Source organism: Parasteatoda tepidariorum, chromosome 8 (genome assembly GCF_043381705.1).
Source record: "Parasteatoda tepidariorum isolate YZ-2023 chromosome 8, CAS_Ptep_4.0, whole genome shotgun sequence".
NCBI lineage: Eukaryota > Metazoa > Arthropoda > Arachnida > Araneae > Theridiidae > Parasteatoda > Parasteatoda tepidariorum.
Genome location: NC_092211.1, coordinates 59,192,116 through 59,218,318, shown reverse-complemented (window position 1 = coordinate 59,218,318; position 26,203 = coordinate 59,192,116). Strand labels below are relative to the sequence as shown.

General features: G+C 27.1%; 1 protein-coding gene across 3 annotated transcripts; it reads left to right on the top strand.

Annotated features, from left to right (window-relative positions):
• Window positions 1-14,712: 14,712 nt before the first annotated feature.
• Window positions 14,713-21,780, top strand: LOC107443502 (transcriptional protein SWT1). 3 transcript variants are annotated; one of them, XM_016057396.3, is made up of 2 exons: window positions 14,713-14,951; window positions 18,459-21,780. In XM_016057396.3, exon 2 carries the CDS (start codon window positions 18,589-18,591, stop codon window positions 20,980-20,982), a length of 2,394 nt encoding a protein of 797 aa, XP_015912882.2. In that variant the 5' UTR covers window positions 14,713-14,951; window positions 18,459-18,588; the 3' UTR covers window positions 20,983-21,780. The 3 variants fall into 3 exon arrangements, with proteins under 3 accessions (XP_015912882.2, XP_015912884.2, XP_015912883.2); XM_016057398.3 differs by having other exon boundaries at window positions 14,720-14,876; XM_016057397.3 differs by having other exon boundaries at window positions 14,748-14,883; window positions 18,459-21,176.
• Window positions 21,781-26,203: the final 4,423 nt, after the last annotated feature.

Sequence of the window (26,203 nt, the reverse complement as noted above, 5' to 3'; positions counted from 1 at the left end):
TTGACAATATCAGGATTTTTAACTTTGTATTACATCTCTGTATGTTTAAAATTGATGGATTTATTAAAAATGCATGCAAAGCGATTGATAACCAATAAACGATCTGCATTTACGAACGCTTATATTTCTAAGATAATGACCGAGTACGAAGATATAAATCAGCTAGCTGGTCTCTGGGAGTCAAATTTGTCGCCATTAGTATTCTGGTTACTTGTTTCAAATTTTACCAATTTATTCATTTTGTTCGCGACAGCATTCAACTACAACCCTTATTTCGATCCAATATTTGCTTTAGATCTTACATTCAATGGTATTATGAGTATTGTTTGGTATTTTGCAATCACTTTCTATGCGTCAATGCTGCAGCAAGTAGATCAGCAAGTACGATTGAAACTGAAGGGAGTAGCTCTCAATGCTTCACGATTCAAAGAAACTAGAATCACAGGCGATTTGTTGGCGAGATTTATTTGGTCTAAAAATGAAATAAGTTTCAGTGCATTGGGTGTTTTTAAATTTACGAAAAGTTTTTTGCCAACTTCTGTAGGAGTCTTTTTGACGTATAATTTGTTGATTTTACAACTCGATATACAGGAACACAGAGTCACAACCACATGAAGTCACTTTAGCAAATGGATGGTGTTTTCAATATCAATGTAAACAGCAACAATCTTGAGCTCTTGACCTGCTCTACTTTCGGTTAGAAAGTATACAGCTGCTTACTACAGCTTATTCTGTGTGGTCATATTTTCAAACAGATAATTTTGTTTTTAATAAAATAAATACATTTTATAATTTCTGAGCTCGAATCTGCTGTATTTCATAAGATATCAATGATATTACGTAATTCTGGTGAGTTTGAAGTGGAAAATTGTTTTAGTCATTCATTACAGATGTATTGTTAAAAAAAGTGACACAGCTACTAGATTTAGAATTTCTCTTTTGGGAGTCCCGGATTTGGCCTAAAAAAGACAATTGCTAATTCAGGATTATTAAAAATGGAGTCCTACATTAACTTTAATTGCTGAGTCATAACTTAGCAGTGCAATTTCACACTGAGCTGCCCAGATCATCATGTAATTTAACACCATAGGACCTTTTTTTTCATTTCTTCGCCAACAGCATCCTTACACCTGGGGTCACCCCCTTTAGTCATCTTGAAGCCTTATTGATATGCACTATAAACACTTTAAAGAAAGAAAACGGACATTGTATTAACAAAATTCAGTTTCATACAGGCCAAATGATCCCTAAAAGGTTTAAAAATATTTTATTTGTATTCTTTTGCAGGTGTAAACTCATATTGTTGTTCATTAAAAAAATCTATTTTAAGATAGCATATTTTCTAACATACATTATATATATTATATGCTTGTGTGTGTGCGTGAGTGCTTCTAAAAATTAACTTTTCTAAAGCTAATTTCAGATTTTACATTGAGCCCTCATAAAAGAAAAGCATAATAGTAATATATCAGTCGTAGTATAATGGTAATAGTTGCAACAGAATTAAGTTTTAAATCAAAAAGTTATAAAGAGACAGCAAAAAATAACCACACAACTGGCAATATTTTAATCATCAGCTTTACAAAATGTATTAAAACCAGAATTTATGGTAACATATTAAAATATTACAGGAACTTTTTTTTTTCTATATTGGCTGCGGTACAAGTTTTTTTTAAATCTATGAGTAAAACACTGATTCATAAAGATACATACAATAATTATTTTATCATACTCATTAAGTATTCAAAGGGAAAAAAATTAATACTTCTACCATTTGGCAAATATCAATAACATAAACATTACATGAAATGTAGCATTTAAGTGGTAAAAAGTAATCTTTATGCTATTGTGAAAATGGCACATTAAAATTAAATTTTGAATTGGCAATGTAAACCATAATAATACAATAAAGGAATAAAATACAGCAATAAAAATTAAGAAACTTTTAGAGGGAAGTTACAATTTTGTTGTGTATAAATTAAACTAATAATTTGATATTATATGGTAATTTAAATGTATTCTCAAAAAAGTATTATGGCTTAAAACAACAATATATGGTAAAATACAGCCTCTGTTCCATAATAATTGTACAGAGTTGTGAAATGGTTGGTACATGCAATCAATTTGTAACTTTGCACTTTCTTTCTTGCAATCTGAGTACAATAAACAGGTCAGAACAAGTTGAGTGAGGGTGTGCAATATAGGGGACCACCAGCGCAGAATGAGTAAACTGGTATTTTCTAGTTTGTATTGCATTGTTCGCACCAATATCACGTTAAAATTAGAAGAAGAAAAAAAGTATTCACTGTTAATATATAACATTCAATGTAGCTAATTCATTAAAAAATGGACAATCTTTTTGTTTATCATTTGTGCAGAGGAAGTGTTTGTTGCGAAAGATGTCCAGGTGAAAGCTAAAAACTCATAACTTGGAAGATAAAATTTCTCTTATTAATGACCCCTGTCACAGAATTAATGTCCTATAATGGTCACTTCTGTAAATTTATTTTTGCCTAAACAAACAAAAATTAGTACTGTAGAATCCTGATTATCCGAGTTTCCACTTTAATTGAACTATCAAATATTTCAAGGACTTTTTTTTGTTCTAGTTTATTTTTTCTTTTTAAAACTACCACCGAAAAAAAAAATCTGAATTTTATCTTCCAAATACTCAGTAAAACGAAATTTAACATCTCGATCCGATGAAATGATGTTTATGTCGTCAATAATAAAATTGAATCTAGCGAAGATGATGACGATGAAAATCAATAGTATATAAAAATCTCTCATACAGATGGACCAAAAGCTATCGAAAGTGCTATTGAATATGTAGAACAACAAGAAGAGGTGATACCAGCCTACCTGTTATCCCTAAAAAAATGGCGAAACACTGCTGCAGAAAAGCGCCAAAGAAATGTAAAACAAAACTTTGTTTTTAAGTAAAAACTCTTTCATTCTCGTAAAGTATGCTCTTTAAGAGTTTTTAAGTAAGCTTTCTAATTATCAGGGGTGATAGTGAGCCCAAGTCAAAATTCTGGAAAATTTCTTGAGTTTGAAAAGGAAAAAAAAAAAAAAAAAAAAAAAAANAAAAAAAACAGTTCAAATTGAAAAATTAGAAAAAAATTTAAACAAGATTTTTTTCCTTTTTCTCAATATTTCTTAGCTTTAAAATTTTACACATACCTATGATGACCTGGAGAAGTAATTAAAATTTACAAATATGTCTTTCTTTCTTGAGTTTATGATTATAACTACTATTTTCTGATTAAAAGTGAATATTAATCATGAATATAAGCTTATAAAGTATTTCTCTGGCTCTCCCTTAAAAACAAATAAAATAAACTGTGTTTTTATGTTCCACCTTTGAAAATTTGATTTCCGGAAACTTCTGTGATCAATGATTTTTTGAAACGTCTGGACCTTCGATCTCCGGAAACTTTAGGATCACTGTTAGCGAAAAATCTGGAAATCCGGATTTTTTCCGGAGCACAATCAGCCCTGAATTATAATATTAATTATATGTGGTTTACTCGCATAAATTTTGTATTTGTTAAATATATTACATTTATACCTGCTCCTTTTTTATACTTTTCGCTTTAACCGAGTTTTTCGGTTATCCGAGTTATTCGTGGTCACACATTAATTCGGATAATCGGAACTCGGCTATAACTACAATTATCTAACCACAGGCTCTGCAGATAAATCTTAGAATTTTTTTCATGGTGTGGCTGCTTTAAGGTTAGAGAGGTTTCCGCTATTGGGATAATAATGTGGATTGACATACAAAATTAAAGAGAAAAGCCATAGGAAATTCTCAACTTTTAAGTACTCTTTTGATGTTTTTGAGAGAAAGAGAAAATATCTTTCAATGATGTTCATATTAAACTTTAAGAAAATTAGATTAAAAGACAATTGTTATTATTTTTAAGTTAAAAGCTAAAACCACAATTTGGTTACACTTTTTAATAGGATGAAATTGGTCAGTTCTGTAAAATTTAAGTTATTACAAATTGACTGCACATATATTTAATAACCACTATTTCAAATTGACTGTACATATTGACTGTACTACGGGTAAAAGGCAAATGTTGTGGCTACTGCTTTTGTTTTATAATAATTATTGAATGGTTTATAATTATATAGTTTTGTTTAGTTATTATTCAATGAGTATTGATTTTGTTGTAATAAAATTCTATGATTGTTTTGTTATTTGATTTTCTTTTTATGTAAATGCAATTGTTTAAGTAATTGCACAGAGCAGTCATTTAAAAAAAACATGGAAAAATGTTTATGACAAGTATTATGGGACAGAGGAAGTTTCATAGTAAAATATTGCAAAAGAAGGAAAAAAAATTCAAAAAATTATTTCAACAGATCTTTGTCAGCAAATATAGACAATTAACAAATTAGTTGAACATACATTCTTGAATAGTCCAAAAAATATCTAACCACAACAGCAAACAGTATATAAGAAAAGCACCATTAGGAATTGTTTTTTTTTTTTAAAAAAAAGTTGGATTAGCTAACTAAATAAAAGCTCGTATAAATGAACACAAATGGCTTTCAGGTACCCGTTCAATATGTACACAAAAAAAGTTTACAAATACAACTATGATATATACAAATGTTAAAAATTATGTTTATAATGCAAACATTGTTTTCAAAATTAAGAGATCATTAAAGCATGCTGATTGGAGTACTAAGTGAGATCACCTGATTATATAGATTTTTATGATCAGAACTCTGATTATACAATACTCATAAGACCAATTACATAATAGAAAATGGGAAACATGAACAAACAGATGGATAATTTCAAGCAGAAGTATTTTTGAATCTAATTTTGAAACTTGGGAAGACCAAATTTCTGGCTTCTTAAGCAGAACACTGCAAATTATACATTTTTATCAATTCCTATTTTTTTTTTTTTTTTTTTAAAGGAATTTTTAAATTATCAATTATTTTTCGGAAACCTTGTAAGTAATACGATATAAATATAAGAACTTTATATAGTATAAACATAGTAGTGAAAGTTATTTTACTACAGAAGGTAAGTTTAGAATGAAGATTTGTATGTATATTTACAGTTCTAAAAAAACATAATTTATTATAGTTCTAAAAAAGTACATAAATTAAGTGATAAAATTTATAAGCATTGAAATACATAATTTTGCATTTTTTTATTCTTTTCTATTATTATTTATAAAAAATTTAAAACTTTTTTAAAAATGAGTTTTTTCTAAACAACGTTGAATAAAACTCAAACAACTTTCTTTGTGCTTGATTGTAGTCTGAAGAGTGTTGATAATTAGGGTTCTATTGTAACATACAAAATTTTATTATCGACATATACTCAAAGAGGGTATTATCTAATTTAGAAGAATAAAAAATTTAACCATTGTTACAATAAATAACTTAATTATTTTAATAACATAGTTATTTAAAAAAAATTTTTTTGAAAACAGGAAACAATTAATTAAAAATAATTTTTTTTTATAAAAATACATTAAGGTTACAATTAGAAATACTACTCACTCAATATAATTATAATCATTATTAATATTATTTAATAATAACTAAATTTTAATAATTAATTATATTGTTTTAATTAATTATAATTAAAATAATTGTAAATAGTATAATAATACGTAATTCATGATTTTTACTGCCATATATGTGACATTGGAAGCAGTAAGTAAAAGTGCCATGACACTTATATGGTCACATTGGTCTGTTAAGGGTTAAAGTTGTTGTCATGTCAAGAGATCATTAACTTAATCAACATAATTGTGCGTAGAAAGACATTTTAAGAGTTTGGCAAAATTTATAAAAGTTGCTTAGACAAGATAAATTCTACTTTCCATAAGCATTATAATACCAAAAAAAAAAAAAAAAAAAAAAAAAAAAAAAAAAAAAAAAANTTTTGAACACTAATGTAATGAATAGGAAAATTATATATATATATATTATATGACATACAAAAATAGTTAAAAGTCTATAATCATACTTTTCACAAAATAAATAAACACTTACAAGACCCCATTGCAGCCCCCCCTCCCAATTTTATATTTTTAATGCATATCTTAGCTGTTTTAATAAACAATGTTAAGTCAGTACAAGGAATCTAAGATAAAACTTGGCTTTATCTTAGATTCATAGATTATCATATATTATCTTAAATTAGATTTTGAAATTCGACAATCACTTTCATGTATTTTCATTGAAGATATGTGTTGCATTTAATTTAAAAACTATTGAAATACTTAACTTTATTTGCAAATACTACATGGATTTCTAATTAAACTTACCAAAATTTATAAGCAGATATACTTAAAACATAACATTAAATGGAAATTATGTGCTATTTGCTTAGTTCAAAATTAGATACTCAAATTTTTTGACATCAAATATTTTTTTAAATACATTATCGAATATTTATTATAAATAAATAACAAATTTAAAATTATCCATTTAAGAAATTAAGTAAAGTAATGAAAAGTAATTAATTAAAGTAATGAATTACTTTTTTAAGAAAATTTAGTCACTGGTCCATAAGACCAGTAACTAAGAGTTATCGCTAGTCTCTATGGATTTCCACTGGTCCATTAACAAGCCTCAATTGGATTTACTTTTTAAAAAATTAATAAAGTTAATGAAAAATTACAATACAGGTAATGTATAATGTTCACAAATATGATGAAACATGCTATTTTGTGACCTAAACTGCTTACCATCTCTTTAGATTGATAGCTGATATGGAGGACCACTAATAATTTATTTTATGATGGACCAAGACATATTTTAGTAGTTTTGGACTAATGGACGATCATAAATTTTGAGTCTAACTTTGTCTTCAATAAGCTTATTAAAATTGAGTTTAAACAATTAATGCTAAAACGAATCATTAAGAAAAATCATTTTAACCCTACAATGTAAAAAAAGGTAATACATGCTTAAAATTCAGACAATTTTCTAATCAAAAGTATTAATTAGAGAAGGGAAAAAAAACATTCATTCTAAGATTTAAAATTTAGCCTTTTTACCTTAATATTCTGCAAAAAATTCAAATGCACATAAATTTCCATTTATGCCTTTCTATTCGAGAAGTGGCTCCTATAAAAGATTTGCAAAAATCCAATATTAATTTAATAAAAATTTTATTAAATATGCATAAATAAATTATTTATATAAATTAAGCATCATAAAACTCGTTAAATTATAAATTATTTACTTTAACTGAGGATTCAAACTCTAATTGCCATTACTTTCAAGTTATTATTCTTATCTTCAACAATATATCTAAGAGTTTAGTAACCCATAGCAAACTAAATATGTATTAGCTGAATTTTCTAATTTCCTGATACAAAATGTACTGAAAATTTAATACAGAAAGTGATATAAATTTGTAACATTTAAAAATTTATTCCAATTATCATTCATAAAATGAAATTCAATTGTATACACTTACAAAAATATTTTTGAAATTTCAAAATTTAATCGATTTAATTTATAAAAATATTTTTGTAATTTTAAAATTTAATCAATTTAAACAAAACATTTTTTGAATTGAACTGACTTTTGGTGGTCCTTGGTGTTAACCCAGTGTTTTGCACTGCTAAAACTTACAAATGAATTATGAATTCTATAAAAGGTTTCAAAAGATGAATAAAATAAAAATGGCACCGTGTCTAAAAATACTAGACATAAAAATATCAAAGAAATTCATTTAAGTTATTTGCCAACAAAACACAATATAACAATAATAAAAACCTACACCAAATTTCCTTCAACCATAATAATACATAACCAACAAAATAAAAATTTTAGAAACAAAACATATACGATAGTTCAATAAACCAGGACACAGAAGCAAAAATGCAACAACTACCCTTACACAAGCATGTTAAAAGAGAAATCTTCAAACAATAATGCCACTAAGTTATGTTATATAATGGAACTAATAATGGTTCCCTTTCTTACACACAATCCTGAAATTTGATCATAATGCAATTGCATCAGTAAAATCTACCAGGCAGGTAATTTTGAGTTTTCCTTTTTGTTATACATAAAATAAAATTACTTTTTGTATCTGTTATACATGCAAATAAAAAGAAGAAAAAAATTACAATATGTTGGAACATACATTTGAAAAAAAGATGACAACATCAAATTCACTCAGATTTAAGCTGTTTTTCAAAAGCTCTTTCCTCGCATGAAATAATATATGTGTTTGTGTTTACCATATGTACTTGTGCATTTGAAAATTGTGTTAATGAAAAAAGTATTAATTATGAAATAGTGCTAAATTTAAATGTAAAAAAAATTTAACAGATTTTTTTTACAGTAAAAAGTATTTATTATCTTATTTTTTTAATACTTAAAAATATTATACCACAAAGTTAGGATTTTTCAAATTTTAAAAATTATTAATTTATTTTCATAGAGATGAAAAAATTTAGATAAATTATTAAAAAAAATTCCTATTTTTTTAAAACATATTTATTAATTTTTAAGTTTTATATAGTATGCAAAATATGTTCAAACATTAATTCATGTTTAAGGCTCTTAAACTAAGAATTTTCATTTTCCTTAGAAGAAGAGAGCTTTGAAAAAAAGGCAAAAACTTTTTTACAAAATAAACTAAAGAATACAAAGAGCAATACATTTGGAGGTAGAAAGGAAAGCACTTAATTTTCAAAGAGTTTTTTTCCTTCGCGGAAGAGCACTTTGAAAAGTAGACAAAAAAATTTTAACAAAATAAACTAAACAATACAAAGAACAGAACATTTAGAGCTAGGGGGAAAAAAAGAAAAATATGAAAGCACAAATCACATTTAAGCTGCCTGATCACTAGTTTTACAAGAATAACTATTATTATTTATTGTTTTTTACATGACATTTTGAAATATATATTTAAAATTTAAATAAGAGAAAAATAAATATAAGAAGAAAGGATACTTCCATGTTATAGGGTTCCCATAAAAATTATGCCAAATATTAAGATGCCAAATATTAAAAGAAACACAATGTATCAAGCTAGTCAAGAAGTTCTTTAAAAGAAATGTAATCATAAATTAGGTAATAATTATTTATATTTATAAATAGACAAAAGTCAGCTTAAATCTGACTATGTTTAATTCAAAATTACGTACATTACAACAAAAAATAGGAAATAAAAACAACAACAAATAGAAGCAATAGAAACAAACAACATTATAAATGCAGTTTAAGTAGATTAACCTCTGCTATTGTATTGGCACTGAGTCTAAGCGCTGGCCTTACCAAATCTGGCACTGAACTTCTTACAGGTTCCCATTATAACGCAGAACTACCTAAGAAAAAACTATGTAACATTTAGATATGAAGTCATGTTTAAAAAAAAAAGAGTTTAACAAGACTAACCATGTCATAAAGACTGTCAAAAATTAAACTTATAAATGGGTTTAATCAATTCATAGCAGAAAACATATTTTGATAACCTTCAACTCATTACTTCACGAAATTAAACGTGTAGTTTAATTTTGCAATTTTTATCAAACTACATGTTCTGATACATTTTAAATGATCAGAAAGCTAACTCTTGATTTTAAAAAAGGATTTGAACAATGATTCCAAACCTCAGAAAATTTAAATTAAAAATACTTTTAAAACATATTGTCAACATCATTAAGATTTTTATAAAAATAATATATAAATAAATAATACAGTGCCAGCAGATTTATATTGGTAAATTTAAAACTAAACTTTAGTCATGTGTATAAAAATAAAATTCATTTTCTTCTTTATTGGTAGTTAAAGGACAAAATTAGAATAATTCTAATTATCAAATTACATAGTTTTTTTTATTTTAATGCAGGTGTTTGATTAGTCCTAATTTAAAGCTCAAGTCTAACTCTTTCCTTGCTTTAAAATTAATTTCTTTTGTCTATATACAGTATAATTATAAATATGCATATCAATAGATTGACAAAAAGCTACAGAATTCACATTTTTAATAGGAACCTACATTTAATAAAAAAAGAACCCAGTAATTCAGATGCTCTGGGTCCTAAAGATCTACACTTTTGAAAGTCAATTAGAAATTACTGATTTAGCAAGTCAACAACAATAAAATTGCATTTTCAAAAAGGATAGTATAAAATACATTTGCTTAATATTATAAATATTTACTTAATGATTAAAAGATATTGATATTTCAAAATAACTATAAACAAAATAACTTACCTTATTTTAATTAAAAATCATTAAAGTAACAATTAAGAATAGGGTAAACCTTTTATTCCCCTTCTTATAGTCATTGTGAAAGATCAATATATTTTAATCATCACAATTACAACATTTTAAAAAGTATTCTCTTGATACATTATGACAATAATTTTTGTTGATAAGTGATTAATTATCTACAACTATAATCTTAAAATCCTTATCAACAAGGATAAATACAGAATAAGAGGGATAAATATACAATTACGATATTTAAAAAAGTATTCTCGTGATACATAATGACAATAATCTCTGCTGATAAATGATAATTATCTACAATCATAATCTTTCAATTATTATCAACAAGGATAAATACAGAATAAGGATACTAAAGAATATGTTTATCTTTGTGAGTAATATCAATACGTTGATATTGAGTCAACAGTAATATCAATAACATTAACTATTGAATGCCATATTTTCTTATGTTTCAAAACATTTCATTGAAGAACTGGAAATGTAAAAATCAGGCAAATTATTAAAACAGAAAAATATATAGGGATACGTCATGATTGAGTATTTAGTAAAAGTGGGCCCAGAAATTAAGAAGACCTGGGTTCTAAAGACCCACGGGGAAATCTTGACGTTGCATTGCAATATTAGAAATCAGATAATGCCTCACAAGCCCTATTTTTATATCACACTTGTAGAAACTAAAAAAATATACTGGCAAAATTATAAGTTCACATTTAAAGAATAACAGCATCGTTAAAAATAATCACAGTAATGCTCAGTTAAAACCATCACTAAAAAGTAAAATGCGCAAAAAAAAAAGTTTCTATTTGCTGAGCACAAAGAAACATAACTATTTCGTCTTATTTTATTTCATCTTTATGTTGTCTTTTTTAACGGAGATAGACATTTTTTGACAACTCTTCAGCTAACTGAAAAGTTACAAAAAATCAGTTACTATATGAACTAATGATTACAATTACATAGGACAGAACAAGAATAATTATGACACTAAATAACACATTAAAGAAATAAGAAAGATAAGTGTACCACATTATGTTATATCTAATGTTGCTTTCTGAACTTAGATGCGAAACATTTTATTTCTGTGGAACACCACAAAAAAAATATTAAGCATTCAAAAACATCAAGTAAATGTATTAAATATGAAATCCAAATTTAGCAAATGTAATGACTAAAAATAAATAAAATTTGAATATGGTGTTTCATGTAAAACAATATAATCTAGCTATCTTATTTCTTATAACTGTTATTGTCTGTAATATTTGTCAGATAATCGATATACGTTTAAGTGGATAAAGGAGGCAGGAAAATCCTTTTCAAAAAGCTTGTTTCAATATGAAAAATTTAGTTATTGTCGTGTATTTAAGTATTAATTACAAGAGCTCGAGACTAGAAAGATTGCTGTATTGGCATTTGGCCCATTTTTGTTCAGAAATCAGGAAAAGAAGAAGAAAAAAACATTACAGAAGAAGACTAAATTGAAGAGTATAACTTTTAGCTGTCAGTTGCAAATTTCTAAAGTTTTTTTTTACATCTTTGCAAATTTAAAATTGCATTTGGCTTCTTGACAATTATAGTTGGTGCAAACAGGTACCAATGCAGAAATATCTCCATTTGGGATATAGTGAAATAAGTTTTAATAAACTTTCGATTAAGGAAGTTGAAAAATATTTGATTAAAGTACCAGTGGACAATCTTTTTGAGTGAAGGGCCATTAGCACAGCAGGTTAAGTAATGAAGGGCCTTATGCATATTTAGACATGTTGATAGTGTAATTATGGTAATTTTTATCCAAACACAACTGTTCTAAATCTGAAAACTTAAATCTTTTTTATCAGTCAACTTAGTAATATGTTTGTAGAAAGGTAAATACTTTTAAATATTAAAATTCATTCAAGACTAATAAAACTGACAATTTTTTTTGTAAAAATATTCCCTTTTTATGAAAAAAAGAAAACAGATTTATCGAAATAAATATAAATATAGGGAAAAAGTAATGTTTTTTTTATGACTTACAAAAGTTTATTTTAAAATAAATTCTAACAATAAAAAAAAAAACTACAATGCTCACTGAATGAAAGACAAAAAAATTAAATATTTTAACGAGTTAAATTTAAATTAAAAAACTACCGAAACATTTTGTAAAATAAAAGAGTTAATTAAAAAAAAGTCCAGGCTATTTGAATTTAAAAAAAACTTCTTAGTCTGAGTTTTTCAAGTTTAGCCAACTTCCTTTATCCACTTCTTCAATTCTCATGTATCCAGTACATACAAGAACAAAAAACAGGAGGATTATAAATTATTACACTTTTTAAAATGTTTACAACAATAAGTAATATAGCCTGATCGGAGACTTCTTTTTAAAGATGTTGACTCAACAGGCAATGGCTGATATGCAATAGCCAAATTAATTAAATCATATTTAGAAAGATATTTCATTATATGAGCCACAACAAGGGAACATAACGCAACAATCTTCCCATTGCATAATTCAAAATCAGTACGAGGTGTATAAATTAACATATGAAGCAACCTCCATTCTAAATCATCACGTTTAATAGCAGCATACATGACATCTTGACAATGTGGATATTTACCACTGTTTAAGCGCAATAAATATTCATCGATGATAAAGAAATTCGTTTGTCGGGGTGCACTACCTGTTGAGCAACGTTCAGCCACAAATTTGAAAACAGATAATTGTTTATTTAGTTTATCTTTTGTCATTTTAGAAACTTCTGATATGCATTCATTGCGATAATTGTACCAATCTTCAATATAAATGTCATCATAAGGGTTTGCATTTAAAGCTATTTCGTCTTTCACTCTCGTTTCAACGTTTTTAATTTCGTCTTTCGACAAGGCAGCAACAAAAGATTTTATCACCCTGTACTGCACAAGCAATTTCTCTGCAGAGCAATCTCCAAAATGAAATGGCACTAAATGACATGAAATATTACCAGCGTCAGGATCAGCACCATTTTCTAAAAGTAATTGAATTATTTCAAATTGCTTTTCATTATTGAGACAAACTAAACCACTCGATGTTTTAATGTGCGTGAGATCTCGGATTGCCTTCAGTTTATTCTCTCCTGCCGAAGTACATGTTTGTCCGGAAGGGTTAAAATTCTGCCTCTCTGGGATCTTTAGATAGTTATATCTGAAGTTGTCACCAAGTTCAAGAACTTTTACTGCTTCACCTAAAATACACCTATTTTGTTTATCAAAGACATTGACTTTAGCACCCAATGCAATGAACTTCTTAGCTATTACATACATTCGATTATTTATAGCGTAGAATATGGGAGTGCGACCTTCTCTGTCTTTAGCATTGATATCAGCTCCCCTGTCAATAAAAGACTGAATTACCTCTAATTCAGATTCATTAAAATCGTGTCTCATCCAGTGCAATGGAGTTTTCATTTCCGCATCGGTAGCATTTACATCTGCGTTTGAGTCTAAGAGTAACTTGAGAATCGGGAGTTTATTTTCGCGTTTTTTTCGCATAACAAGATGGAGTGGAGTCCTTCTATTTACATCACAGCTATTTATAAGAGACGGCTGCTTTTCTAAACATTTTTGAATCAAGTAAAGATTGATTTCATCGCTTTCAAAAGCTGTGAGTAAAATATTCCTATGTTTGTAGTAGTTGGGAATTCGAATGTCAGCACCATTTTCCAAAAGTGTTTTTATAATTCCGTTTTTATCTGGTTTCCTCGCCGCAATATGTAACGGAGTGTCTCTTCTCTGATTCTGCTTGTTTGGATTGCCTCCATACTTAAGCAGTATTTCCATCACTTTTGATGGTCGATTGTAACGGGCGCAAACATGAAGTGGAGTATCGCCTACTTTACTCTGTCTGTTAGGATCAGCACCATGAGTCAATAATTGCTCAACAACGTCAACATCAACATTATCTTTACTAACGGCAAAATGCAAACAATTTTCGTGTAACCAGTTTTCTACAGGTATCAATTCTTGAACAGATGGCGAACTTAAAATAGACTTTATTTTTTGTATTTTGTTCTCTCGAAACCTGAACACGTAGTCAGAATCGAGTTTAGGTTGCAGTGCAAGTTTCTTGATTTGATCGTTCAATTCACAAATAACACATATCATTTCGAGAATGGGTGAAAGAATAGGAGGATAAGGATACACACATATTTCGGGTAGAATTTTTTTATAGATTTCGGAATACGCATGATCGAATGTCTTGCAGTCATCCATTTTAATTTATATAATTAATAAACTCATTAGACCGATCTAACTATCTTGAACAAAGACAACTGACAAACAAAAACCAATAAAGTCAACAAACAACCTTCACCCTTGCATAATCTTGTTTTCATTTCGAAATCCTTAGTGATTGGTGGTTACAGCATTGCCAATTTTATAAATAAAAAAGCTAAGAAGTTAGAGAAAGCTGAAATACTTTTGTGTAAATTTGAAGCGAGAAAGAAGCAGAATTAAAGCGCCGGATGCTTTGCGCATTTTTCCTAAACAATAAATTGAGTTTGTGTTTTACGAACATAAACATATTCGAATGAGAATAACGAAATCTATTTATAATTACATATTTTTTGGAAATTTTAGCAATTTTGTGTTGCTTCTTGATTGTTGAACATCTTATTTTCGTGGTGAATGGTTATACTTGCTTTGTTTTTCTTTAATTATAATTTTCAGTTATAGAGATTGTTCATATACTGGGATAAGTAATAATAATGTTTTTATCATTCTTTCTTTCATTTTTGTGTAATAGTAACATTTTACAAACTTTCACATTAAATTATTAAAAATATAATGCAATCTATTTAACAAACATGTGTAGTTACCTCCATGGATTACTTATCTGTTTAGTTGGACCAAATAAACTAAACAAATGGGGAATTATAAAAAAAAAAAAAAAAAATTCAAACATCGCTGGTGTCAATGATAATCTAATTAGTCTCTCCTTCCCCGAAACCTTGAGAACAGTATGTTCAGAAACATAAACATTACCTTGAAAATCGTATTTACAAAATATGTATTATAATAGAATAGTTTATTTCCTTCTAATTTTTTGTTCAAATTTTTTTTTATTGTTTTATTTTTTTCAGAAAAATACCTTCAAATGCAATTCCAAAAATGTTCGTAACCCATCAACTTCTTAAATTATACTTTTAAAGGAATCATCAACTAAAGAATTTATTAAATGTCAATTTAAATGTGCCTTAGTATTTGTAAAAACTGTAGTGTTAGAAGAATTAACTAATCATACTTTGAACAAAAAGATGTCCCTAAAAATTTTTTATATAATTTAAATACAGTATTTTTAAATGCTTCAGGGAACATAAAATTTTTACTTTAGTTCATTCAATGAAATAAAAAGTGTTGTAAAAATAGCATCATTGTATAAATTATGACAATTAATCTTTGTAGATTTCCATAATATAAGTTCCTGCATCTAAATGGTTGCCAAGTGTTGGCGACAACCAGGCAATGGCTGGGAGATAACTAACCAAATAAAAAGAGTTCTCCTAAGAAATAAAAATAGGCAAGGGGCTGTCTCATGTAAGAAGCACTTTGAGTTTTTGAGGGCCATTTTCCACATTTAAAATTTATCAAAATGCATAATATTATGTATTAAATTAATTTGAACCCCAACAATTGTTTGAACATTTAAATTGTTCTCATATTCTATTTTATTTTTGTATTTCAAAAAATAATTCTCTTTTATTACCAAAATGAAAGGAAAATTTGTAGTTTAAAAATTTTAAAAAATAAATAGCTGCTGAGAGTTTTACTTTTAAAATTTTCACATTCAATAATGTTTATTTAGTAAGTTTTCCGGCAGCTATTGTTTGATTTTCACTTGGTAGCGATTTTGACGCAGACATTGATGATATCATTTTTTAAAACACTTTTCTTTCATTGAAGTAATTAAGAATTTTATTTTCATTGAAACATTTAAAAAATTAGATCTGATCTGTTGCACGGTTTACAGATATCTAATGCAAAAGTCAAAAACACTTGTTGAACAGCAGTTAGACAGTCATCAAGAGGTCACTGACCAGTTCTTGCATACAAAAAATACATAGTGGTTAAAAGTTTTACTTTTAAAATTTTCACATTGAATGTTTATTTCAGTGTTCTACCAAGCATTTCCAGACGAGTCCTGCCTAACCCTTAATGTGTCCTCTTTGTAAAAATAAACCAATAGAAAATACTGCCTTTTTATTCATATTCTATTTTTTTAAGAATTAATTCATTATTTAAATACATATAATTATTACACACTGGTGAAATTATCTGCGTTTGTAGGTTTAATTCTGATTATTATTACAAATATTTACTTTGTTACAATTATTCTCAATTTTTGACTTTATTTTTGGGAGGGAAGATATATTAATGAATTTTTAAGTGATTTTAAAATAATGTTTTAAATAAATACCAATTATTTAAAAGTTTTCAAGTTGTTTATTAATTTTTCTTTTGTTTACTTTTTTGAAAAACATTTATGCACATTGATTGTCTTTTAGCATGCCTTTAATTTTTCCTTTGCAAACGCAAAAACTAGTGGCTTCTTGATGCTTTGCCTAACTGCTGCTCATCGAGTGTTTTTCTCTTCTATATTAATTGAAATTAATCGGAATAAAGTATTGAAATTTAATTAGTTGAAGGTCAGACTTTTTTGACTAAAAAATATTATAGCAATTTTTTAAACTTAATTTGCTTATTTTGATTTGCTTAAACTTAATTTAAATCCTATTTATTTTCAAATTATGTTCAAATCATTTATAGTCATTTAATTATATATGTATGCTGGAAAATAATTTGATATGAAAAAGGTTTTACGCCTGACATCATTGGCCTTCTCCTTATGGCTTACACATATATTTGCTTATTTTGATAGTGGCTCTTTACCATAAATATGTGTATATATACAAATATATTTTTTTTTGCATGGTTTGGTAGCAAATGCTATGTATGTTTCAACAATGTAGGGTAACTGTAAAAAAGATAATAAGAACTATAAAAAAAATTTAATATTAAATAAAAATATCATTATTTAAAAAAAAAACCTATGTAGGGCCCAGGCTAAGCATTTGCCACCTCTCCAAATGTGCTAAAATTGTAAATTTGGCAAAAGAATTGTGTTTGCCTAAATAGTTATTTTACCGAAAAGGAAAAGATATATTTCCTTGATCCTGAAAAAAGGTCAAAGGGAATTTTTCTGAGAAAATGCTATATTTCTAATATTATTTCAGTCAGATTAACCAATTTGAAATATATTAAGTCTAGATAATGAAGGCAACAAGATAGATTATGTGAACATGAGAGAAACTACCGTGAAAATACAAATTAGCATGTTCCTCGCTGGATCACACGATTATACAATAACATAATGTTGCTTCAGGTTTATCCTTATATTACTGCTCTAGTCTAAGAAGTTATCAAAAATGAGTTATCAAAAATATTTTCCATAGAGGATACAACAATAACTACATTTTTCATCCTCTCACCTATTTATTGCTCATTAAGTCCTCCTCAACTGCAAAATGACTCTTGATTAGAATTTGCATTTCATAAAATGATTCAATGTATAGTAAATTTGTATTTTGATTTGAAGTTTCCTATGAGAAAAAAAAGCAATCAGAAAATCTTATTTTATCACTGGCGTTGAATAGTTGACCCAATTCTGAGTTTAGGACTTCCAATGTACAAGCTTTGTAATTTTTAGCCCAATCCAGAAGACAAGGGAACTCCTGTATTGGGAGAAATTTGCCTTTCTGGAGGACTTTTTGATGGAACTAACTCTCATTTACGTTACAGGGAGAGTAAACCTCCCACTGTCAGCCTAACTGCAAAAGGACTTTAATCCATGATCATTCAACACCTGGGGATATTTTACATCTGCACTGTGGTCGATGTGAGCCGAATGCAGAATTCGAATTGACCGACCATCGCTGAGATTCGAACCGGTGCTGTATCCCCAGAGCCACCCTGGCTCAAAAATTGCTAGGATTTGCCTTTGGCTAAAAATTGTGAAATTTGGGTATTACTTTTGATATTTGGCTAATAAGTCCTTCTCTGCCTATGAAGCAACTCAGTGATAGAAAAGTCTAGTCTGTTTATTTTTATAAAATTTTTCTAACTTGCAAACCTTGTTTGATTGCATATTCACTTTCAATGTATGATAGTATTGTTTTACTCTTACTTATCTTTTTTATTATTTTTAGGTTGCAAATTATGAATGCTGAAGAACAAATGTAGCTGCTATCAATTCATATGCTATTATTGGAATGCTTTGCCAACTAACAGTGTACTAATTACAATTAAAGTATCCAGAGCTGATCATCATATTTCAAAATGGCTGGTAAGTATAAACAAAAGATTCTTTTGCCAGATGGATGGATTGCAAAAGTATCACGAAGCAATCCTGGGAAAATGTATTATGTTAATAAAACTCTTAAGATTTCTTCCTGGACTCTGCCAGAATGGGCTCCTCAAAAAATAATGAAAAATAGCTCAAACTTGCCCTCTAAGTATTCTAAAGTGGAGAAGAGAAGTTCTGACACATTATTTGCTGACCAAAACAAGCCAAATGACCCATCACAAAAAAAGTTTTGCTCCACAGGTTTTAAAAAAGTAAACGATTCTACTTTGGGTTCTGTTCCAAAAAAACAGGGAGCAAATGTTAAGTTTAATATAACTGCTTCTGAAAGAAAGAAAAATTTTCAACAAAAAAAGAAAAATTTTGACTCAAAAATGTCTTTAAATAAGAATTGTGAAGTGACCTGTGGCTCTTTTAAAAATAAAACATTTTGCGTATCTAAATCAAATGCTACCAACAAAGTTAACGTGCAGCATTCTAATAAAACTTCATCTAATCTAAAGTGTACAGTTGACAATCCAATTATATCCAAACCACTTGGTGAAAAATTATTACCGCCAACAAAAAATTTCGGCAATGTAAACAAGCTACTTGGAAATAAAGCTTCAGATAATTTAGTTCACTCAAACTCATTTATAGAGAAAGAGCAAGCTGATAAAGCTCGTATCAAAAAACAATGCCTTATTTCGACACCTCATGCTTTGAATAATGATCGTACGGCATTAGTTGACAATCATTCAACTAGTCTTGTGACTGAAGCTGATGTTACTGGTCATGAGACCGTCGAAGATGTTGAAATGTTGGATTTATCTATGAATTTTCTAATAATTGATAACCTTTTAGTCGATGAATCATCCAGTTTTTATATTGTGCTTGATACAAATGTATTTATTTATGAATTAGCTCAAATTGACGAAATTAAGGATGTGTCTATTAAAAATAATGGTTTCCCTCACATTGTCGTCCCTTGGATTGTAATTCAGGAGCTGGATAAATTGAGAAAAAGGCCCACTGAATCATCTGAAATTCATAGAAAAGCTCACGAAGGTATTAAATATATAAATCGTATGATCAAGGGAAAGCATCCGAGATTTCATGGTCAGTCTCCGAAAGAAATGAAAGAAAGTGCTCAGCCATTTAGCAATTGCAATGATGATCTAATTTTAGAATGTTGTTTAAATCTTGCCCAAAAAATGGCACAGGATAAAGTAATTTTGATAACCAATGATATTAATTTATCCACAAAAGCTATGATAAGTAATATAACAGCTCACAATGTTAAATCATTCATGGATTTCACAAAAGTTGATGAAAAAGATAAATCTGGGAAAAGAGTTTGCCTTGAAAGCGACATACATAAAAATGCCAAAGTCAAACCGTTAACTACTGTGGAAATCTTGCCTATTTCTGAACAAAAATCCTCTGACGAACATCCGCACCTTCAAGAAATTCATACATTAATGACTAAAGCAAGGTTTATGTTAAAAGACGTGTTATGTAAATTGATAAAGATTGAAATGGATGAAGCTTATGGTGATGTGTGGGTAGCATTTAAACTTGATATGACTTCACTTCAAAGCATATTTAAAGCTATAGATAAATATTGGAAATGTGTTTTTTCTTTCCATTTTAATCAAAGAGATTTATGTAATTTTAAATTCTTGCAAGGTGTTTCAGAAAGTGTTGATGGATTTTTGTGTAAAGCAGAAAAATGCCTAGAAATTTTGACTGCTATTGAAAAAATCTTTATTTCTATCAAAAAAGCCTGGTCAGTTCTTGAAGTACCTCTTGAAAATATTCGCAATAGTCATTTAACTTGTGTAGAATTGTTAGCAAAGAAAAATTCAAATGAAAATGGAAGTCCGTCATCTTTATTTTTATATGAAGCAGTATTTAATCTTTTTCAACACAATTGGGCTACTATCAATCATTTATGTGGTATTACTATGGATTTTTGTGATTTGCCTCATGAATTTATCTACGAAAAACCGTCAGTCTTTCCGTCTGAAAAAGAGTTTGAAAATTTAATGTGTAATTTATACCCCTCAGTCAAGTTAATAAAAACTTATATGTCTAAAACTGTTATTAAAAATCCTCATGCTTCAGTACTCGATATTGAATTTTATAGAAAATTTTTTAAGGCATTGTGTAATTTCATCCCATCTTTAAATATCAAAGCACCTCCTTTTGACTCTCAACAATTGAATGTGCTAGCCTTCTATGATTTTTGTCGAGATCCCTCAAAACAAGAAACACTGCTTCTCGGTTACAAACAATTAGAATGTTTTGAAAATAAGCTTGAAGAAGCTTTAAGGACGATGGTATCACTAAAAAAAAACATCGCTTCTGATAAGATGATCTGTGATTGACAAATTTAGTCGTCAGTTTAATAATGAAGGTCTATTTTTATATTTCAATCATTGTATAAAATGTATTTGGTTAAGTTTACTAAATTGTTTAAATTGAATTGTTTACTATGTATAGTAACATTAATATATATGTATCATCCATTTATTAATGATTTATTTTGTATGGTTTAAAATTAAATTTCTATTGAAATTGTGATATTGTATGTTAATGTTGATTTATATGTTTAAGTTTTGTATAATCAAAAGCCCACAATCATTAATCCATTTTAAGCATCTACTTGAGACATTTATTTTATAATTTTGGCCATTTAAAGAACATATGCTACCTCACACTTTTCATTGTAAAGTTAGATTAAGTATATTTAATGTGGAGGTCTTATTTTTTTTTAGAGTTAGCCAATGAGGCCCAGCGAGAATTAACTCAGTAAGGGTTTTTTCAACTTTTATTCTTATTTAAAATAAAGAAAAATCTCTTTATAAAATGTAAAGTATGAATCATTATGAAAATTAAACCAGTCGAGAAGCTATATGGAGCACATAAAAAATGGAACTGTAATAAAATAAAAAAATTCCAGAAATTTTACAAAATTATATATATCCATGGGGTGTGAATGCACATTCTATAGGTAGTACATGATATGTTCATTTGTCTCATTTCAATGAATAAATTATCAATTCATGAATATATTGTTTAATTAAATTAGGAGTTTATTCAGTTGTATTTTTGGAATGTTCAGGAAAAAGTTTAATTTATTTCCTTTATTTCAAAAACAAAGTATGATAGAAAAAAAGATAAAAGTTGATAGTTTTTATATATGTATGAAGAATGTATTCATTGAAAATTTTGCAAATGAACACAATATGGCCTACAAATACCTAGAGTGCACATCTTCATTTCATGAATATATAATTTCACATTGCTTTTAAAACTCATCTTCATTAACTTTAATTATGTATAGTGGATGAAATTAAAAAGTAAACAACCTGAATAACTTTTCATCTAATGATCGGATTTTCATATATTAGGGCTCAATGGTTTGAGTGCCTGACCTGGACTGTATTTTAGATTCAGGGGTCTGTCCAGGCCGAATTTACTACCGTTTGGCGGTACCTTCACAAATTCAACTTTAGGAAAAACGGTAGTTTCACAAATTCAATTTTGGAAAAACGGTAGTTTCACAAAATACTTTTTCTTAAAATTTCATTTTTGTATCCCTTAAGAAACGATAAATCCATATTTTTGTGTTGATTTTTTAATATAATTTTTAATTTTTCACAAATTACGTCTAAATTTTCACAAAATAGGTACCTGTCAGAAAAACCTAGACAGACCCCTGAGATTACAAAATTAGACACAACATATTTTCTCTGAATGAATATACCCATTTTGAAGGAATCAGATTACTGATCCTCAAGACATGGGGGTGGGTTGGTGAATATGTTAGAAAATATGGTCCCAATAGTTTAGTCAGAAGATGTAAAGTTAAAGCTACTTAATGTTAATATCACTTTTTGCTTACTTAGCTTTTTCCCTGCAAGTTTGAAAGTGAATTTATTAATTTTTGCATGCAGCTATGAAATTTGTTTGTCTAATAACTATTTTATATAAAAATCATTTTTCATTGTTTAATTTACTAGTGGTTGAAACAATTTTGAATTGTAAGGTATGCATATTTTTACCCAAATTTAATCTGTGTAATTTTATAGGACAAGATCCAAAATTTGAAGGAAAAGGTTAAATACTTCTTGAGGAATAAGAATTTTAAAATAATGCTTCTTTGAGATGGCAAAAAAATTGCATTAAATTTTGAAATTAGTATTAAAAAGGGTCTAAGTTTTCAACTGCCCTCTTTCCTGAACTATTTCGACCATTTTTTCTAAATTGTAGCTCTCTCCCATATTTTGATGGTCAAAAACCCACATACATAAAAAAAAGTGTTGGTTCAGGAAAAGTACAATTTTGTTTCTGATTTTGAAAGTTAAAATGTCATCAATAATAAATAATTAATATATTTAAGGTCAAGCTCTCAAACTGTTAAGATTGTGCCCTAGTATATAAAAATCCCAAACATTAGTTCAAAAGTAATTCACGATGTTAACTTTTTGTTTTGAACATTGTAAATATTTATATAATATTTTATTGAGTATGATTTAGATGGAGGGAATGTATTGATAGTAAATCTTTACTGAAAAATGGAGGTTTATTCATCAATTTTTGCTTGTTCTTTTAATGACCAAAATTACAGATCTTTTTTTATTATTGCTGTTTTCTTATGTTGAAGTTCAGTTTATGTTAGGTGTTAGAAATGTGTTAAAATTAGCTTTCAAGTTTTGCACCACCTTACAATAGATAGCTGTAAAGTTATTTATAAAACAAAAAGGGCCTAAATGTTCAAAAATGTTTTTTAACTTGAAGAAAAGAACATAAGTCTTTTTTAGAAAGCAATTCTTTAAATAGATTTTCAAAATGATTTTCAATTTTAAACTTTAGTGAAACAAAATATTATAATGTTGAAGACATAATGTGTGCTTACGATTTATAACACAATTATTTTTGAATTTTTGTTTACTATTTATCAAAACATAGAAATAAAATAAATGCTTAAAATTTAAAGCTGTTTGGTAATTTATAACACAATTATTTTAAAATTTTTGCTGAATATTTTTTTTTTTAATTTATGAACTTTGTTTACCATTTATTAAAATGTAGATAAAATGAATGCTTAAAATTTATTGCGGTTTAGTAATTTATAATAAAGTTGTCTTAATGTGCCTTATTTTATTCATAAATGTTACTTTTAATTGAGAAGAAAAGAAAATTTCTGAAAACAGTTCTTTAAAAAGTAGATTTTTGAAACCATTTTCACTTTTAAACTTTAGTAGAATAAAATATTTAAATACTACTACTTCTGACAAAATATCTACTTATGATTCATAAGAAAATCATTTTTAATTTTTGTTTAAGATAATTCTTATTGAAACACAGAGTAATATAAATAAGAAAATAAAGAAATAAATACTTAAAATTTATTGCTGCTGATTAAATTATAACGCAATTGTTTTAATATGCCTTATTTTTTTCTTCAAAAAATGTGAAAATTAATAAAAAAGAGATGAGAAAATTAGTAAAAGAGATTAAATGAGAAAATTAATAAAAATTTATAGAATATTTTATTTGAAGATAATTTTTAAAAAAAATAAATAAACAATATTTTATATTAAAGAATTTTCAAATTAGTTTCAAATTTTAACTTTAATTTAATTAATTATTGCATATTGAAACAATGTTTGAAGTAAAGTAGATTCTGTGTGTTGCTGTAAAGAAATTTATTACGCGTATAATGTCTTTATATGTTTTTATTTTTTCTGTGCAACCTTGTTTGAGATGCAATATATATTGCTGTAGAAATTTATATTGCGTAAAAAAATTTATAAGTTTTATTTTATTACAAAAAAACTTTGATACATTGAGAAAAAGAACAAAACAAAAAAAATTTGAAAGAAAAAACAATCAATATTTAAAATGGTGACTTTGTTAAAATCATTTTCTGATTTCTATTTTTAAACTTTTTTTGTTAAATAAAATAATGCATACTAAGATACTGATTTAATAATAAGTTGTTCTACAGCTGTAGGTTTTAGGTAAAGCAAAATTTGAAAGTTCAGTTTAACATCTTTTTTAAGCAGCTTTTTCATGTCAGCACACAACAGCCTTAATTGTAAAATTTTAAAAAGTATCTTTCAGCTTTTAATCTATACAGTGATTTTCAAAGAATGTGGACTTCATTGTTCTGTTTATGACAAAAACTTCTTTGCTTAATTTAAAAATGTTTCTATTAATATTATATTTACAAATATTAATCAAAGGTTATGGAAAAGTGTCATTCATACCTATATAAACTGAGCCTGACAATGTGCAAAACAAGTCATATATAAACTTGTTTTGTAACTACAGCAACTTTTTTTAGTTACTTTTTTAAAATTCCGGATTGATACTAATGGTAAATAATAACTTTGTTCTTAGTCTAAAAATAGGCTAATAGTCTTGCCAAATAAATGTGCAAGTGAAGCAACCAATTTAAAAAATAATAATAAAATGTTTTTGTCTAAATATTATAATGAATGTGCACATTTTTAGAATTTATAATACATTTTGCTGTAAGATTACATTTTGGGGGATTGGTCATTTTATTAATACTAGAATTCCCTGAAAGAAACACTAACTAGTTTCAACTTATAAATTATTACATCAATTTTAGTTTAATGTTCACCCAATTGCTTTTTATGTTGTAAATAAGTCACACATGTTATTAATAAGTCAGTACAGTTTTTTTTATATTGTAAAGGTTTTATTAATCTTATATATTCTTAATTTTAAACTAATTATTCTATTGAAATATAGTATGAAAACTAATTCACAAAGAGAAATCTCTTACAAATGGAAATAATTTGTTGGTATTTCTTTAATTTGATTGTGATAACTATTGTGCTATTTAGATTCACAAAAACATTTTATTTTCTGGATTATATTTCTATTTTTATCTTCATGTACTTTTTATCTTTTTTGTTAGTTCATTTGTACTTTCATCCTTATTCTTATATATCTACTTGAAATATAACTTTCTTTGCAAACACATTAGTAAAAAATCTTTTTAATGTAGCTATTATTTTACTGATTTCCCTTTAAAAAATATTGTCTTAAAAGCTTTTATAACAATGAGCTGCTAAATATCTGTCTGTTACAGAGCGCTAACATCACTTTTTTTTTAGCAGATTCTGATACATATTTGTCTTAGAACTTTCTTTTTACTTAAGTGGAATTAAATTTTATTCTATTTATTCTGATTTCTACAATCATTATTTTTGAGTGTCTTTTCAAAAGAATTTTTGAATATTAAATTATGCTTACATCCAATTCAGATGTTATTTCTTTTCTGATCTTAAAAAGTTTTTGTTGAATTCAACCTTTTACTCTTCTTAAATAGAATTCTGAACATCTTTTTGGTAGTTTTGTTCTGTTTCAATTATGTTTTTTTTATTATTAATATTAATCGGATGTTTTGTGAATACAATTAAAAAGATTTGTTTAAATTTAAATAATTATTTCTGTTTGTAGCATTTTCTAAATTTTAATCCAATTTGAAATAGCTATATTTCATGGTACTGAAATCATTTTAATTTTGGGAGCTTGAAGTAAATATTTCCCTTGTTTAATTTTTGA

Excerpts from the sequence above, each read along its gene's own strand:
- LOC107443502 (XM_016057396.3), top strand. The coding sequence starts at position 18,589 with ATGGCTGGTAAGTATAAACAAAAGATTCTTTTGCCAGATGGATGGATT.